Source organism: Lampetra planeri, chromosome 40, assembly GCF_965212315.1.
Source record: "Lampetra planeri chromosome 40, kcLamPlan1.2.h2, whole genome shotgun sequence".
Taxonomy (NCBI): domain Eukaryota; kingdom Metazoa; phylum Chordata; class Hyperoartia; order Petromyzontiformes; family Petromyzontidae; genus Lampetra; species Lampetra planeri.
In genome coordinates, this window is record NC_136146.1 from 6,982,972 (window position 1) to 6,997,577 (window position 14,606).

The following is a 14,606-nucleotide window of genomic DNA, read 5'->3' on the forward strand; positions in this document are numbered from 1 at the left end:
TCTTTCAAATTTAGCAATCTTTGGAAGAACGTAATCAGCCAGGTAGGATGTTGACTGTTGTGTTAGCCGACTCTCTGTGTTGTATTGCATTGTATTTCTAAGTTTACTAGGTTTGTTTTCTACCTGATGACGATTGCTTGTGTTGCAATCGCAACGTCGTATTCTATTATTTAATTTATTTTCTTTCCACGTGACTTTACCGAAAGAACCAAAGAGTATGATAATAGGCGTTTCCCCCTTCTGGCAATAAAATAAATCTGTCTCTGGTGTGGACCAATCAGCTTCAAAGACAATGCACATACTGTCAGAGCATGTTTCTTTTGTTTGCATGTTCACCAAAAGTATGTGCGGTGCATGCAGTGACATGATTCCTTGTGTAATGCGGGCGTAAACGGCCTCGCGGATATGACGTCACGGGGGGGAGGAGTTAGGTCACGTGAGAGAGAGGGGTGAGGTCTTAAGGGAGAGATACCGGAAGAGACGAGGGAGTGTTGGAGATAGAGACAGAGTGAGGCCACGCAGGGCGGAGGTTGGAGAGTGGCGAGATCGTCACACACCCAGTAAGACTCGGCACCGTCGGCCAGCGGTGACCGAGCACGGTGGAACGGGGAGCAGCGGTGGAGCTGCAGTGAGAGCAGCCAGAGGACTGCACAGGGGACCTGCAGCGGAGCTGCAGGAGTGAGAAGGGCTACGGGAGCGAAGGCAGCTGTGGAGCTGCCAAGCGGGGAAGCTCTGAGCGAGGGCCGTGTGGGACAAGTGTAAAGAACCCAAATAAAGGACAACGGAGACAGACCCAGTGAACGAGTCCTTTATTACACTTGCAAAGGTTTCAGTTTGGTGTTTTAACATCTTAACACAGCTGTTTTATTGCCAGAAAGGGGAAAACCTATCATTACCGAAGCCAACGCATTTCATGTTTTTTCCATACCTGTTGGGTCTGCCTAGCCATACGCGTCTTGGCCCTAATCTTCTGGCCTTCTTACCGACGTCTCGTGCAGAGGCCTAATCGCCAGCATGGAGACTCTCACGAGGCCTTGGTGCCCACCTGGACACTGGGCAAGAGTGCAGCACGCGTTGGTGTGGATCCCGGGCGAGGTTTGACCACTGCTGGAAACAGAACGCGTTATTGGGGCGTTGATGCTGCTGCTGCTGTTGCTGCGTTGGCAGTGGTGGACAAAGAACAACGCCTGAACACATCCGTCTATAATATACTGTTAAGCGCTTACTAGGCAACGCGGCTGCCTGTATTGAAGCCTGTGACTCGGCTTATGTCTGCGTGATGTATCTGACATGGCTATGATGGGCCCCATGAGTGGGAGACACGCAGACGCACCACCAAGGCAGGAACTCGGCAGCGCTGTGCTCGGTGTTTGCTGATCAAGCCATGATGATGAATCCTAAGGCAGAGACAGACACCCAACCACACCCTGAACGTGTCCCCTGGATCTCATTGGAGTTCGTTGACGACGTGACTTGGCCATTGTGAACCCCGTGGTGGGAGGAGAGAGGGACACTTTTTTTTCTTACGATCAGTGGAAACAAGAAGATGCTCGGTGTATTCGGCACTTTGCTTCGTTCATCATTTCGTAATTTTTTTTTTAAACTAGCTTTATGTAAAACCCCCACCTCTCACTCACTCTCTCGCTCGCTCTCTCTCTCGCTCTCTCTCGTTCTGCACGCAGCCCTTCTTGCAGTCTGACGGCCTCCGACGGGTAGCTCATATCAGCATGCAGAGCTCCCCGTCATCTGCCACCGAGCACACGGCCTCCTCCATCGCTCACTGCTCCTTGAAGGCCGGCACGGCGTGGGTTAGCCGCGCATGGCGGAACTCCAGCCACACCCTGGCTCCGACCAGAGCGCGGAAGATGCCCAGGCTGTTGGCCGGACGTTTCCCCTCCAGGGCCACCTTCCTCGCCCTGTAAATGGCGAGCTTGGCGTAGCCGACGAGCACGTTGACCAGCCCCTGGACACTCAGCCACAGGTTCTAATCCTTCACTGGTAGCGCCCGTGTCTCAAGTGTCCTGTCGCTGCCATTTTCAACTCCGTGTCACTCGAGCGCTTTAAAAGGCACCAGGGACAGACCTTTGCACCTCTGCGAATATTGGAATTTGTATTAATTAACAAATCTAACTGGGCAACGAGTTATCCATCTCTAGCAGGCTAAATTATAACCTTAAAAAATATGCCCGCCTGAGCATGTTTTGCTTGTTTTATGCAGATAGGTCAATTTAATATCGGGCCTTCAGAATTGAGGATCGTTTAATCGTTACATGTATTAACGTGAGCGTGCGTGAAGAGTCCGTCCTGGGTACCGTATATAACAGGGGACGCAGGCGCAGATGAGTATCACACGACCAAGAGCTTCTTCAGCGGTATCCTGTCATCCACCTTGGGGCAACAACGCCGTGCATCTCGCCTCCGTCTCGCCTACCTGTCAGGGTCGCCGCGCGCCTGCGACTCAGTGGTAACGGTACGAGTGTCTGGATTTGCCCCCCCACCCCCACCACGTTCTAAATGCCACAGTGTCGCAATCCATCACCGTTATCAGCAATGACCTATCTACTGCTCGATGAAGACCTGGCCAAAACCGTTGCCATCTTCCACCATCTGGTGATGCAACAATCCATCAATCACGGACAGCACCTGCCCACCAGCTGATATCATTGCTCCGTCTCCGAATTCATTCACCTTTTTTTCTGGCCTGGACTTTTGCAGCTGTTCTAGACTAATTTCAGGGTGCCGATTCCAAATCTGATCTCAGATTTGCTCTATCACATCTCATTTCTATGCTACCGGCATGCCCCATGTTCATTTATTTTACCCGAAATTAACCCTGTCACTTATGATTGCAAGTTGTTGCGAGTCAGTGACTGCTTTCGTGTTAAAATATGGTGCTGTATTTTTAGGATAGTGTGTTTATAATATCATTTTATGTAGATATCCACATTTATTTAATATTTTTCTTCTGCAGTTTTTATTGAAAATGCAATATTTGATATCTCAAAAACCTGATGTGATAGACAAAAACTGATGCCAGATTTGGAATCAGCACCCCAACATTACCTTAAAATCGTTGGAATACCTTATGCCAGAAAAAGTGTGTTGACCAGTGTTATTTGCTCATTTGCCAAATTGTTTGCCCGCCCGCCTGCCCCCCCTCGTTGTCCGGTGGCGGCGCAGGGAGGCCAACGATGTCGGGCAGGGAGGCTGCGCGCGAGGGGCAGCAGGGGGGGCAGCAGCAGCAGCAGCGGGTGGCAGTGCTGGACGCCGAGTACGGGAAGCGCGGCGTGCGCGTCCTGCAGCTTCGGCGCGATCCGCGCGGCCTCCACGTGGTGCGCGAGGTGCGCGCGCGGCTGCTGCTCAGCCTGGCGTCGCTCGCCGACTACGAGCGCGGGGACAACGCGGCCGTGGTGCCCACGGACACGCTCAAGAACACCGTGCACGCACTCGCGCTCGCCAACGGGGTCAGTGGCGCGCTGGCCGCGGTGGTGGGGCAGCAGCACCTGCAGCAATTGGGTCGAGCATGGGGTCGAGTTGTTACGGGATTGAGGCATGGGTTGTTGGTGCCGGTGATATGTTGTTGTTGTTGTTTTTGTTGATGGTGGTCCCGGCCCCGTGCTAGATCCGCTGTCTGGAGGAGTTCGCGAGTCAGCTGTGCGAGCACGTGATGCGCACTCACGGCCGAGTGGATCGCGTGCGCGCCTCGCTCACGGAGACGCCCTGGAGACGAATGAACCTGGTAGAGCCCCCCCCCTCCCTTCCTCCTCCCCAATCCCAGCCGCCCACCACTCACACCTCGACCCTCTTGTCTCGCACTTTCTACTCTATTCTGGTGCACGATGGCAGCAGCCAGAGTCTTCCCGAGGTTACGGAAAATCGGGGAGACTGCCCTGGGCCCCGTGCTGGGGGGGGGGGGGGGGGCGCACTTCAATTTCACGGTGTCAGCTGTAATACTTTCGGTTTAGTTAGAAGGCGTGGGGGGGGGCACAGTTTCGTTTCAGAATTAGAATATTTATGTTTCAGGAATCCAATGAGCTATAAAGGTCACGGATGGTCCAGTAAGGGTGGGTCAGAAAGCTACAACAGCAAACAACAACAACACGCACCGCCCTATGGACGGCCCTGGCAGCAGCAATGAGTTCACCAGCTCGATGCCCAATGTGGAGGTCCTGCCGCTTGCTACTGCAGGCCACGACGAGAGGGTTCCAGCAGAGGCAGAGAGAGAGAGGGAGGAGTTCGTGAAGTCGTGTTGCTGCTCCTCCAACGCTGAAGGAGCGCAAAGCTGTGGGTCAGACAAGGCCGTAGCCATGGAGTCAACATTGGGGGGGACCAAATCTTCCAGTGGGTTTGGGGTACCCCCTCCAGAAAAAAAAATCTAAATTTGAAAACGAATTTCCTGCCTAAAATATAAAAACATTCACTAACACATGGGATGGACTTTTTTTATTTATGTTTAACAATAATGTATAATAGTGTATTGTATTACATTGCTCTGTTTTTTTATTTTTTTTTACCTTTTATTGTTTCATTGTATGCAATGGCAGAGATTAGGAATTAATAAAGTACAACCATAACCACAATCAGATAAACAGAAATCTATTTTATAGCAATATATTGGGGAGGGGGGGGGGGACATTTTGAGCATATATTGGGGGGGGGGATGTGTCCCCCCCCCCCCCAATATATATTAAAATGACGGCCTTGGGGTCAGCTCATTGGACTTGCGGTTCAGAGGTCGCCGATTTCATTCCGTCTCCCGGCGCGGTGGTTGAATCTGCCTCTGTCCACCCATCAGTGTAAATGGGTTCAAGCGCAGAGTCTGCGATGGGCAGGTTGCGAGCGGTGGGTGAAGGTGTGGGCACGCCAGCCTTTTCCAAGACGTATGGTCAGCGTGGAAGAGTAGACCAAATACACCCTCTCTAGAGCTTCCTCGAGTGAACAGCAGGCGTCTTGTTGGTTTGTTTTGTTAAGCAGAGCAGTCGTAGTTGAGTACCTTTACTGGTGTAATGGTGTTAACTACTCGCTGTTCGCAAACTGTGAGAGAGCGGATCGTAAACAAGGTTTTCCCGCTCAATCAAACGGTCAGGGTCAAATGGGATGAGGTAGGATCCAAACGCCAGATTGGGAAGGACCAATCGGAGGGTCCCACAAGGTGGCCGGGGATTGGACAACCCGGCCACGAACAGGTATAAAAGCCAGAGCGCTGAGAGCTCTTGGCCAGTTCTGCTACACGAAGACCCAAGTCGGCCGAAGACATCTAGGACCCTGGACCAAGCCCTCCAGCCCTTGTCAGGGCTCGGGCTCAGTGTAACCAGTGGTCGGGGAGAGATCCCCTAGGTCCAGCCAGAGGACGCTGGGATAGCAGGGAGATTAGATAGCCTGCAAGGTCCGGAGGCTGTGTCTCCTCAGGGTAACGGGTGAGGGGACCATATACCCCCTTAGTGTGATAGGGACTGTGTATTAAGATAATAAACAGTGTGTGCCATAAAGAAGTTTAGAAGTCCGTCCTTTACAACCTAACACTGGTATCATTCGAACCGTGTTGTTTGAGACTAATATGCTACGGTATGCGACCCTTGCCTGGGCCTCCTCTACGTCAACTCAGCCTGAAATGAGTGTAGGGAGCAGCTGTGTGAAGGAGGCGCTGTGTCTGTGTTGGCTGCTGCTGCTGCTACTGCACAGGACGGGAAGCCTCACAATCACGCGTTCGTGCTGAGCCCCGAGGTGGAGTTCTACTGTGACGTAGAGGCCCAGCAATACGGTGCAGTCTTCATCATCATCATCATCGATCAATAATCGCCAATCATCAGTCGTCATCGATCATTAACCATAATCATCATTGATACTCAATACGCAATCATCATCGTCGATAATTATCATTGATTATAATCAACATCATCAATCATCGCCCACCATCAAAGAAACATCACCAACCATCGATCATCGTCATCTTCAATTATTATCGTCATCGATTGCCATCACCCTGCTCCCCGCTGCCCCCCCCCCTCCCCCGTTGCCCCCCCCCCCTCCCCCGTTGCCCCCCCCCCTCCCCCGTTGCCCCCCCCCCGTTGCCCCCCCCCCCGTTGCCCCCCCCCCCCGTTGCCCCTCCCCCCGTTGCCCCCCCCCCCGTTGCCCCCCCCCCCCGTTGCCCCCCCCCCCGTTGCCCCCCCCCCCCCGTTGCCCCCCCCCCCCCGTTGCCCCCCCCCCCGTTGCCCCCCCCCCCGTTGCCCCCCCCCCGTTGCCCCCCCCCCCCGTTGCCCCCCCCCGTTGCCCCCCCCCCCCCCGTTGCCCCCCCCCCCCGTTGCCCCCCCCCCCCGTTGCCCCCCCCCCCCGTTGCCCCCCCCCCCCGTTGCCCCCCCCCCCCCCGTTGCCCCCCCCCCCCGTTGCCCCCCCCTACCCCGTTGCCCCCCCCTACCCCGTTGCCCCCCCCTACCCCGTTGCCCCCCCCTACCCCGTTGCCCCCCCCTACCCCGTTGCCCCCCCCTACCCCGTTGCCCCCCCCTACCCCGTTGCCCCCCCCTACCCCGTTGCCCCCCCCTACCCCGTTGCCCCCCCCTACCCCGTTGCCCCCCCCTACCCCGTTGCCCCCCCCCTCCCCCGTTGCCCCCCCCCGTTGCCCCCCCCCCGCTGCCCCCCCACCCCCGTTGCCCCCCCCGTTGCCCCCCCCTCCCGCTGCCCCCCCTCACTGCCCCCCCCCCGCTGCCCCCCCACAGGGCCGCCGCTCGTCCGTTCTGGGCTGCGCGGGCTGCGCGTGCTCAAGACCGCCCAGTCGGGCTTCGAGGGCTTCGCCCGGGAGGGCTTCGCGTCGCTCGAGGAGAGCCGCGACCGCCTCTTCTGCACCGAGATGGAGGCGCGCTGGGCCTTCCAGCGCGGCCTCCCGCTCAGCGCCCGCGACTACGACGAGGCCAGGTGCCCCGCAGACTCGCTCGTTGATTTCATCACAAAGTCACCCAAACACTCGTTCACTCACGCGCTCTTAAAGGTGCATGGGAAAATGTTGATACTCCGACTGATGCTCCTGCTGTTGTGGAGTGACTCATGCAGCCAGCTATGGCTGCAGGGTTTGGTGGTACATGTTGTTTGTGTCGTTTATTGTGAAAATTCGGTCACAGTTCCTATGATCACTGTTACATTGCCTTCATGGCTTTATTTTGGTGATTTCAAAAGTTTTTTGGTTTGGACATGTCTGTTTATTGTAGTACGGAGTAAGACTCATGACCTTAATCTAAGTTGTCTTGTGGTTGTTGTTGTTGTTTGACTTGCATCCCACTGGGATTTTTGCACACAGCGTTGGTGTACGGTGCTTTTTCTGGAATTTTTGCTGTTTTTTTTTCCTGGATTTTCTGTTTGCACTTAGTCACATAGTCACTTTAGGATGTTTACTTGTTCATGTTTTTGTTTTTTGTTTGTTGCGGTTGCACCCGATTCAAGAGCCGAATGGCTCACAGGGCTATACCAAATGAATGAAACTTGAAAATGAAAAACTTGAAATTTCCCCAATCAACTAATTCATGTACACATTTACTCGCCCATTCTCTCAATAGATCAAATTAATTAACGTATTCGCTCACTTATTGATTACCTCAACTGGTGCTGGGCCTCTCCGAGGCATTAAACGAGTGCCTGGTGCGGTGCGTACACATCAGTACTGAGGAGACAAAGGCGGCCGGGCGTGGTGCTGGCCACCCACCCCCTCTCGTGTGCCGTGCCGGCCTTCATAGGCGCAGCTACTAGTCACTAGCAGCTAACAGCACGTGTCCCAACACTCTGTTTGGGGCTCCGTGGGGGGGGGGTTGTCTGTGTCTCCGTCCGTGTGCAGGGAGCGTGTGCGCGCGTGTCTGCTCGAAGCTTTCGCCGGCCCCCCGGACACGGGGGTTTACTCCCCATCCGTGCAGCACACCCTCTACCTGGCCGGGCAGTCCGTGCTGCAGAGCCTACCGCACGTACGAGACGCGCGTGGGGGGGGGGGGGGGCATGCACGGGGGCGCACGTGGGTGCGGCGGTGGCACCACGAAGAAATGAACTGGCCAAATGTATTGCCGTGTAACCCTCCACTACCCGGCACAGTCAGACGAATGAGATTGTCACGCGGTGCACGAGCGTTACACGACGAGCAGATTGTTGTTTTTCGGGTAGTCATTGCGTTTCTCGCAACCTACTTTAGCAATCAGATGCCAAGTCGCTAACTGTGGCGGTCACGTGGTGGAGGGTTTCACGTAAAAAAAAAATGTGGCCGGATCATCACGTGGCCTGACCCAGAAATAAATTACAAATCGTAACGTTGGCTGTGAAAACCCACGTGATGAGTTAACTGCGAATTCACGCCCGCATGTGTGCGTGGCTGTGGCGCGCGTCAGGTGGAGGACATTCGTATCACCATGCCGAACCTTCACTACACCCCCATCGACCTGAGAAAGCTGGGCCTCAAAAACAATGACCAGGCGAGTCTCACCAGCAGGGTCAGAGGTCACCGCCTCTCGCTGGTCCGAGCACTGGGGTGGCCGCTCGTGTCTGCCGGCGACCCCGATACAGTGGTAGAAATTCCACGTTCCTGTGGCAGGGGTCAGATTATCTACAGGCAAGTGGCAGTCGACTTCTCACCGAAGTAGCACTCAAATCCTGGTCAGGCCTCCAGCCTCTCGTCTGGCTGGTGCCGATAACATGAGCAAAGATATGTGGGAGGTTTAATGTTGTGCCAGAGAAAGAATGACCCCGACCATAAATATGGAATTTGTACCACGAGAGAAGGCTCGAATGCCAAGAGGCCCACGAGCTGTCAATATTATTTTATGTGGAGATCCAAACACTGGTTAATGTATTTAATGCTAGATTTGAAGTTTTCGTGACTGCAAGGATTCAAACTCTTTGTTTTTTTCGGTAAAGTCACGTAGGTAATTTTTTAAAATGAAAAAACAACTAAATAAATTTTGATACGGTCATTTTGTTGTGACGGTTCCACCTGAAGCTTGTGTTGCCTCCGAAACGTCGTGATTTAATTTAGTTGTATTTTCATTTCATTTTTTTACATACGAGACTTTACCGAAAAAAACGAAGAAAATGTATTTAATGATTAAATCTTTGCAGTGCTGTTGTTGTATTAATTTGTGGTCGTCATCACCGCCACATCTTCTGCAGGTGTTTCTGCCGATAAGCAGCCCTGCTGGGCTCATCTCGGCCACGGTTTGTCGACAGGCCACGGCAAAACTCTGAACATCAGTGAACTGGAAATTAGTTTGCACGTGTCCCCCACGTGCAGGACACAGTGCCCCAGCTGGGTTCTCCGAATCTTCTACCAAAGCCTTGCACACTTCGGAAATGACCGAGCTGCACACACCGGTCCCATGCTGCCCGACACAAATGTGATGTAGAACTGTGCCGCGTCTTTTCTCAAAGCCAGCAGCCATGGCATGCCTTCCATTTAGCTCTCTCCATAATATTCCTCAAGAACTTGTGAGTCTATGGGTAGTGTTAGCCGATGGGCAACGTTAGTCTCATCTCTCTCTGTGTCGTGTTCTTTCTCGAAGACGTTGGCGATCGTGGCCTACTCCATGCAGCTCTGTCCGTGATATTTACTCAACAAGTGTCCTCCAAATTCTGATTTGTGCCTGTATAAATTTTTTGGGCTGCATTTCCAATTAAATCTATGTCGGAAAAATGCTTGGTAATTTTCTGAATGTTAATCTGACATTTTTCTCTCTGAAATGCAATCCCCGACGCTGAGAACCGCCGTGCTTCCAGGAGTGTGTCGCCCAAATACAAACAACAAGATTACATGGCACCATTTTTGGCGGTATCAAAGTTATGAAAAAAACGAGGCTTGACCCAGACTGGATGCTGCTTGGCAACAGCTATCGATTTCGTGTTTGGGCACTTAACGCCTGTATTACAGCCAGAAAAGGTACAGCCTATTCTTTTTTCACCAATAGGATTATAGCCAAACTGGGCAGGGATTTCTGCGGTAGAGGGATGAACGCAGATCATCACCCCTATTGCATCGATAAAATAGGTACCACATTGTGGGAGGTCGGTAGCCGAGACTGGTCGTCTAAAAGTTAGGGATGTGAGATTCCCATCACATTGGTCCAAGGGACACCAACAGAGATGATGGCCTCCAGCCAGAACTCATCCGAGTAGAGACCGGGAGTCGGATGGATTTTGTTGGATTCTTGGACACCTGTGAAAAAAGAGCTTCATAGCTCATCGGATTCCTCCTCCACTCTAAATAAAGATTCTGTTGACACAGTGATGAACACCACCCAGAACAAGACAAATAAGTTGGTGGCGAATGGCGGTGCCAGGCTAGGTGCACACGCACACACATGGTCACACTGCATATTAACAAGAATCTCAATCAATAATAACAACATGAACACATTTTTTTTTAAAAGGTAAATTTTCCATTTTTATTAATTTCTTTTCGCAAATACTTCTATAGCATCGGGGATAAAAGTAAATGTGTAAACAAAAATCATACAAAACAACAGGGACGCCAAACAACAAGCAGTGGCATTGCCCCCATGGCAGTGGCGCTGTGCCGTTAGCGAGTAGCACCTATGAAGGCCGGCACGGCACACGATGGGGTGGGTCGCCAGCACCGCGCCCGGCCGCCTTTGCCTCCAGCTCCTCCGGCACCGCCACCGCCACCATTAACACTGCAGCGAGTAACAATGCGCGTTCCCACTGCATTTAAGCTACGAGGTGAGTCACGTACTAACTAGCGCAGACAACTAAAACAAACATGAGTACGCTCTTGTTTTTGTTTTAACACTGAGAGGAAGGCAGCTACAGTACATGACTCCGAAAACAAGTTTCGTGGCATCGTCGTGTTTTTCTCTCTGCCATCGTGACGACGCGGATACACGAGCGCGAGTCCTCTGTCCTCTTTGGTAGGAGTTTGCATCTCTAAATCGGGGCGAGAGCGGCGGTGGCTCTGGAAGCTCGGCCTACGAACCCCCCTCCACCGTAGGGCTTGCACGGGATGACCCGGCTTGCACGGTATGACCCGGCTTGCACGGGATGACCCGGCTTGCACGGCGGCACAGCTGTGGGCTCCACCACGTTGCCCATGTTCGAGAGACGGACCGACCGGCACACACCGGTGCCCTGTCACTCTCTCCCACCCCCGGATTCAAAGAGTTTTGTACAAAAGCGACCATCTCGCCGTTGTGACGACGCCACATCGTGCTGACAACTCTCCTGATAAAGTGGAAGATAGCTCGTTGTTGTTGTCATCAGAGCAGCAGGGGCTTGCTGCACTGATGATGCATAATAAGGATGAAACCCATGGTTGATTTAGCATCACACAGGTCCGATGGTGCGATGGTCGCGCAGTGGTAAGTGCACCACGAACCCGGAGACCTGAGTCTGAGCAGTGGTGACGTATGATCAAACAACCCTACAACCTAAGAGTATGAACCCTACAACCGACATGCCACAGGGAGGCGCCCTTCACACAGCAGTGGATTGACAGAGGGATGTGGATTGTTACCAGTTGCTGGCTCACACAGGCGACGTGGGCAGAGTGATGGGCTCAATGTCTAAAGGTTGCGAGCTCATTTTACCAACTCCAACAACATGACGATGAGGATGATGACGATGACGATGATGTGGCTAAGCAAGCCTGACACTACTCTTGGGTAATTTCGGTAAAGTCACGTAGTTAGAAATAAAATAAAACAAATTATTTCTAACTACGTGACTTTACAGAAAGAACCAAAGAGTATGGATTCCTGCAGTCACGAAAGCTCCAAATCAAGCCTGACATTGTCCAGGAGCTCTGCTGCGCGGCCAACCAAACCGTGTCCTGGCCGTACCACCAACAGAAGATCCTCTCCGACGTACCAAAGATCCAGCGGTTCCGTTTTAAGTCATATCGACAACCGCACCCACAGTGGTTGCACCGGGCCGGTACACGTCGGCACACCACACCGGCACTTCTCACAACACCAAACCCATGCAACCGGGGCACTCTCCGCAGTGTCTCAGCCTCAAGCAACGCGTGCGTTTTATAGAGCAAGCGGCAGTGGACGTGGGCTGCCGAGGGATGACAGAGTTCACGCCGGGACCTGTACATTTCCCTGTGGGCCGGTTGCATCTGTAGGGGTGTCAGGGGAAGGATTCCCACCAATAGGAGAGGGAGTGGGCCGGTGACAGGAGAAGGGAGAGAACGGGCGGGAAGAGGGTTTGGTTGGGGGAACGAGATTGGGACGGCTGGGGACAGGTGTGGATGGGAAGAAAGGAATAAAAGACGAACCCCTTGCAACCTTGTGTCGGCTCTCCTTTACACATCCATGGTGTACGGTGATTTTTTCTGCAATATTTTGCTGTCTTTTCTTGGATTTTCTGTTTGCACTTAGTCACATATTCACTTTAAGATGTTTTTTGTTCATGTTTTTGTTTTTTGTTTGTTGCGGTTGCACCCGATTCAAGAGCCGAATGGCTCACAGGGCTACACCTAATAAATGAACTTGAATTTGACACGAGAAGACTGCGTGGGAGCAGCACAACGCAGGTCGCCGCATGGCCGACTCGGCGGGGACCGGACACAGCGGGGCGCAGCGCGATTTACTAAATAAAATGTTTGGCGTGACGTTTTCTCGATGAGGTCACACGAGAGTCGTGGCAACACATTTTCTGACGCGCCCTTGTGACGCGAGAAGGCATTCATAAATAATCCATATCACAAAATAATCAATAGCGCTGTTACGCAGAATGTAGGTGACGAAATAACCAAGCGGGCGAAACGCATCCCTCGCACGTATCTGTCCCGCTGCAAATGTTTACACTGCACGTTGAAACCGGTCCAGAATTTGCTCGTATTGGACTTGTGCTGCTAAGTTTACGCACTCTCAGCCCATGTGGTTGATGGGAAAAGTGTAAAACATTACTTCATAAACGTTCATGTGGAGGGGCGGAGAGGGGAAGGATGTGTAATGTCTGCGTAATAATTTTATAGCTTTATATCATTCACTGTGGCTATAAGGTTCACACGAATTAAAAAGTACCCGGGGAACTCGAAAATGTGAAATAACTCAATTCCGCGAAGCTGGCCGCTGTGAGCAACAGCCTACTTGCTCTGCTGCCCCCATTACAGACAACACCTGTGTATCAGCAGCTCGATACGTCACATGACTTAGCTCCCGTTGTGATCTACCAACCCTGCCCTGCTGGTACATGCACCATCTTGTTAAGCTTTCCATCGATGCAGAAGCCAAAACCATCACCTCTAACAATGTTAACAGCAAAATAAATTACCGTATTAAATGACCTTCGGTAAAACTATTGTAATTTTGCATTTGTATACAAGTGGAAATTAATCGCTTTAAATATATAAACGCATCAACTAAACGATAGTTTCTATTGTTTTAAAGCAAGTTCTTTCCTTCTTCTTGGTTCTTTCGGTAAAGTCACGTATGTGACGTACGTGACTTTACCGAAAGAACCAAGAAGATGAATCCCTGCAGTCACGAAAGCTTTAAATCGAAATTTAATTTCTTTCCTTCTTCGTGTCAATGACGACGACCGACTCTGCAGCACCTGATGGGGTGACACCAAGACTCGAGTGCCGACGATGTCCCAGTGGCCCTGGCGGTGGCTTCCGGCACGCGGCTCGCGAAGCGTTACGGCAACCAGCGACCGCGGCTTGGTCGCAGCCCACAGCGTTACGGCCCCGGCGACCCCGGCCTGCAGCCCACAGCGTCGATTGGAGACAAGCGGCACCTTGAGCCGGTCTAGACTTCCCTTGGGTTGACTCAGCCTCAACGGAGGAGCTGGTGCGGGCCCGCTGACATAGGCACTGGCGGTGCAGTCTTCCCACGCCGGCGTGCACGCTACGCCGGCCCCAACGGGCGCCAGCCAACAGCCCCTGCCGCACCGTGGGTGCTTTGTGCGCGCGTGCGCAATTGAATACGTCATATGTATTACATACATATCTATAACTGTGTTACAGTAATGCTACAGATGCATACATAACATCCGTATTTGCATATCTTTGTATGTATACACACACGCAGGCATACACACAGCTTCTATTACAAGTCCGAACTGTTACACGCCATCTAGACTCGTGTATATATTCACACGACGACACACACACACAGATCGCACGTGTGCCGTATCTGAATATATACGCAGTGCTGGGTGGGGGGGGCACGCGGAGGCCGGAGACTCCACACGTGGGGCGCGCGAAGCTCCATCGCCCCCTTGGGGCAATCAAACGATCAGAACCACTCAGTGGGAAGCCAACCGTGGTTGTCTCGTGGAGGGCAGGGACCCTGCCATGGGACCGAGGCGTTTTGGCGCTAAGGGTATTGAGTTTTATTTACAGGCGATTTACAGGGACGCAAGACCACGGATGGTCAGTGGAGTTTCATGATTTACGAGAACAGCAGCCGATTGCCTTTGTTGGCTACGTTGACCTCAGCGTTGGGCGACGCGACCGATGTCGGAGCGCAACGCCCAGAGACCCCGCTCCAGGAACCAGCATTAGGTTCCTTCGTACGCAAAATAAAACAAAGTGGTTTAGTGCAACCGCTTAGACCAAGGCATTTCAAACAATAAACCTACCGCTGCTCATTGCTGAGAGAATCTGACTGCACGCAAGCGAG

At 52.7% G+C, this 14,606-nt stretch overlaps 1 protein-coding gene across 2 annotated transcripts; it reads left to right on the top strand.

Moving 5' to 3' along the window:
• The first annotated feature begins 243 nt into the window (after positions 1-243).
• LOC144731808 (uricase-like) lies at positions 244-12,749 on the top strand. 2 transcript variants are annotated; one of them, XM_078613063.1, is made up of 8 exons: positions 249-2,470; positions 3,181-3,464; positions 3,623-3,739; positions 5,683-5,761; positions 6,714-6,909; positions 7,820-7,943; positions 8,358-8,441; positions 9,136-12,749. In XM_078613063.1, exons 2-8 carry the CDS (start codon positions 3,192-3,194, stop codon positions 9,208-9,210), a joined length of 948 nt encoding a protein of 315 aa, XP_078469189.1. In that variant the 5' UTR covers positions 249-2,470; positions 3,181-3,191; the 3' UTR covers positions 9,211-12,749. The 2 variants fall into 2 exon arrangements, with proteins under 2 accessions (XP_078469188.1, XP_078469189.1); XM_078613062.1 differs by lacking the exons at positions 8,358-8,441; positions 9,136-12,749 and having other exon boundaries at positions 244-2,470; positions 6,714-7,852.
• The last annotated feature ends 1,857 nt before the right edge of the window (positions 12,750-14,606 follow it).

Excerpts from the sequence above, each read along its gene's own strand:
- LOC144731808 (XM_078613062.1), top strand. The coding sequence starts at position 3,192 with ATGTCGGGCAGGGAGGCTGCGCGCGAGGGGCAGCAGGGGGGGCAGCAG. Across the intron at positions 3,465-3,622 it reads CACTCGCGCTCGCCAACGGG|ATCCGCTGTCTGGAGGAGTT; the intron begins GTCAGTGGCGCG and ends GCCCCGTGCTAG. Across the intron at positions 5,762-6,713 it reads CGTAGAGGCCCAGCAATACG|GGCCGCCGCTCGTCCGTTCT; the intron begins GTGCAGTCTTCA and ends GCCCCCCCACAG.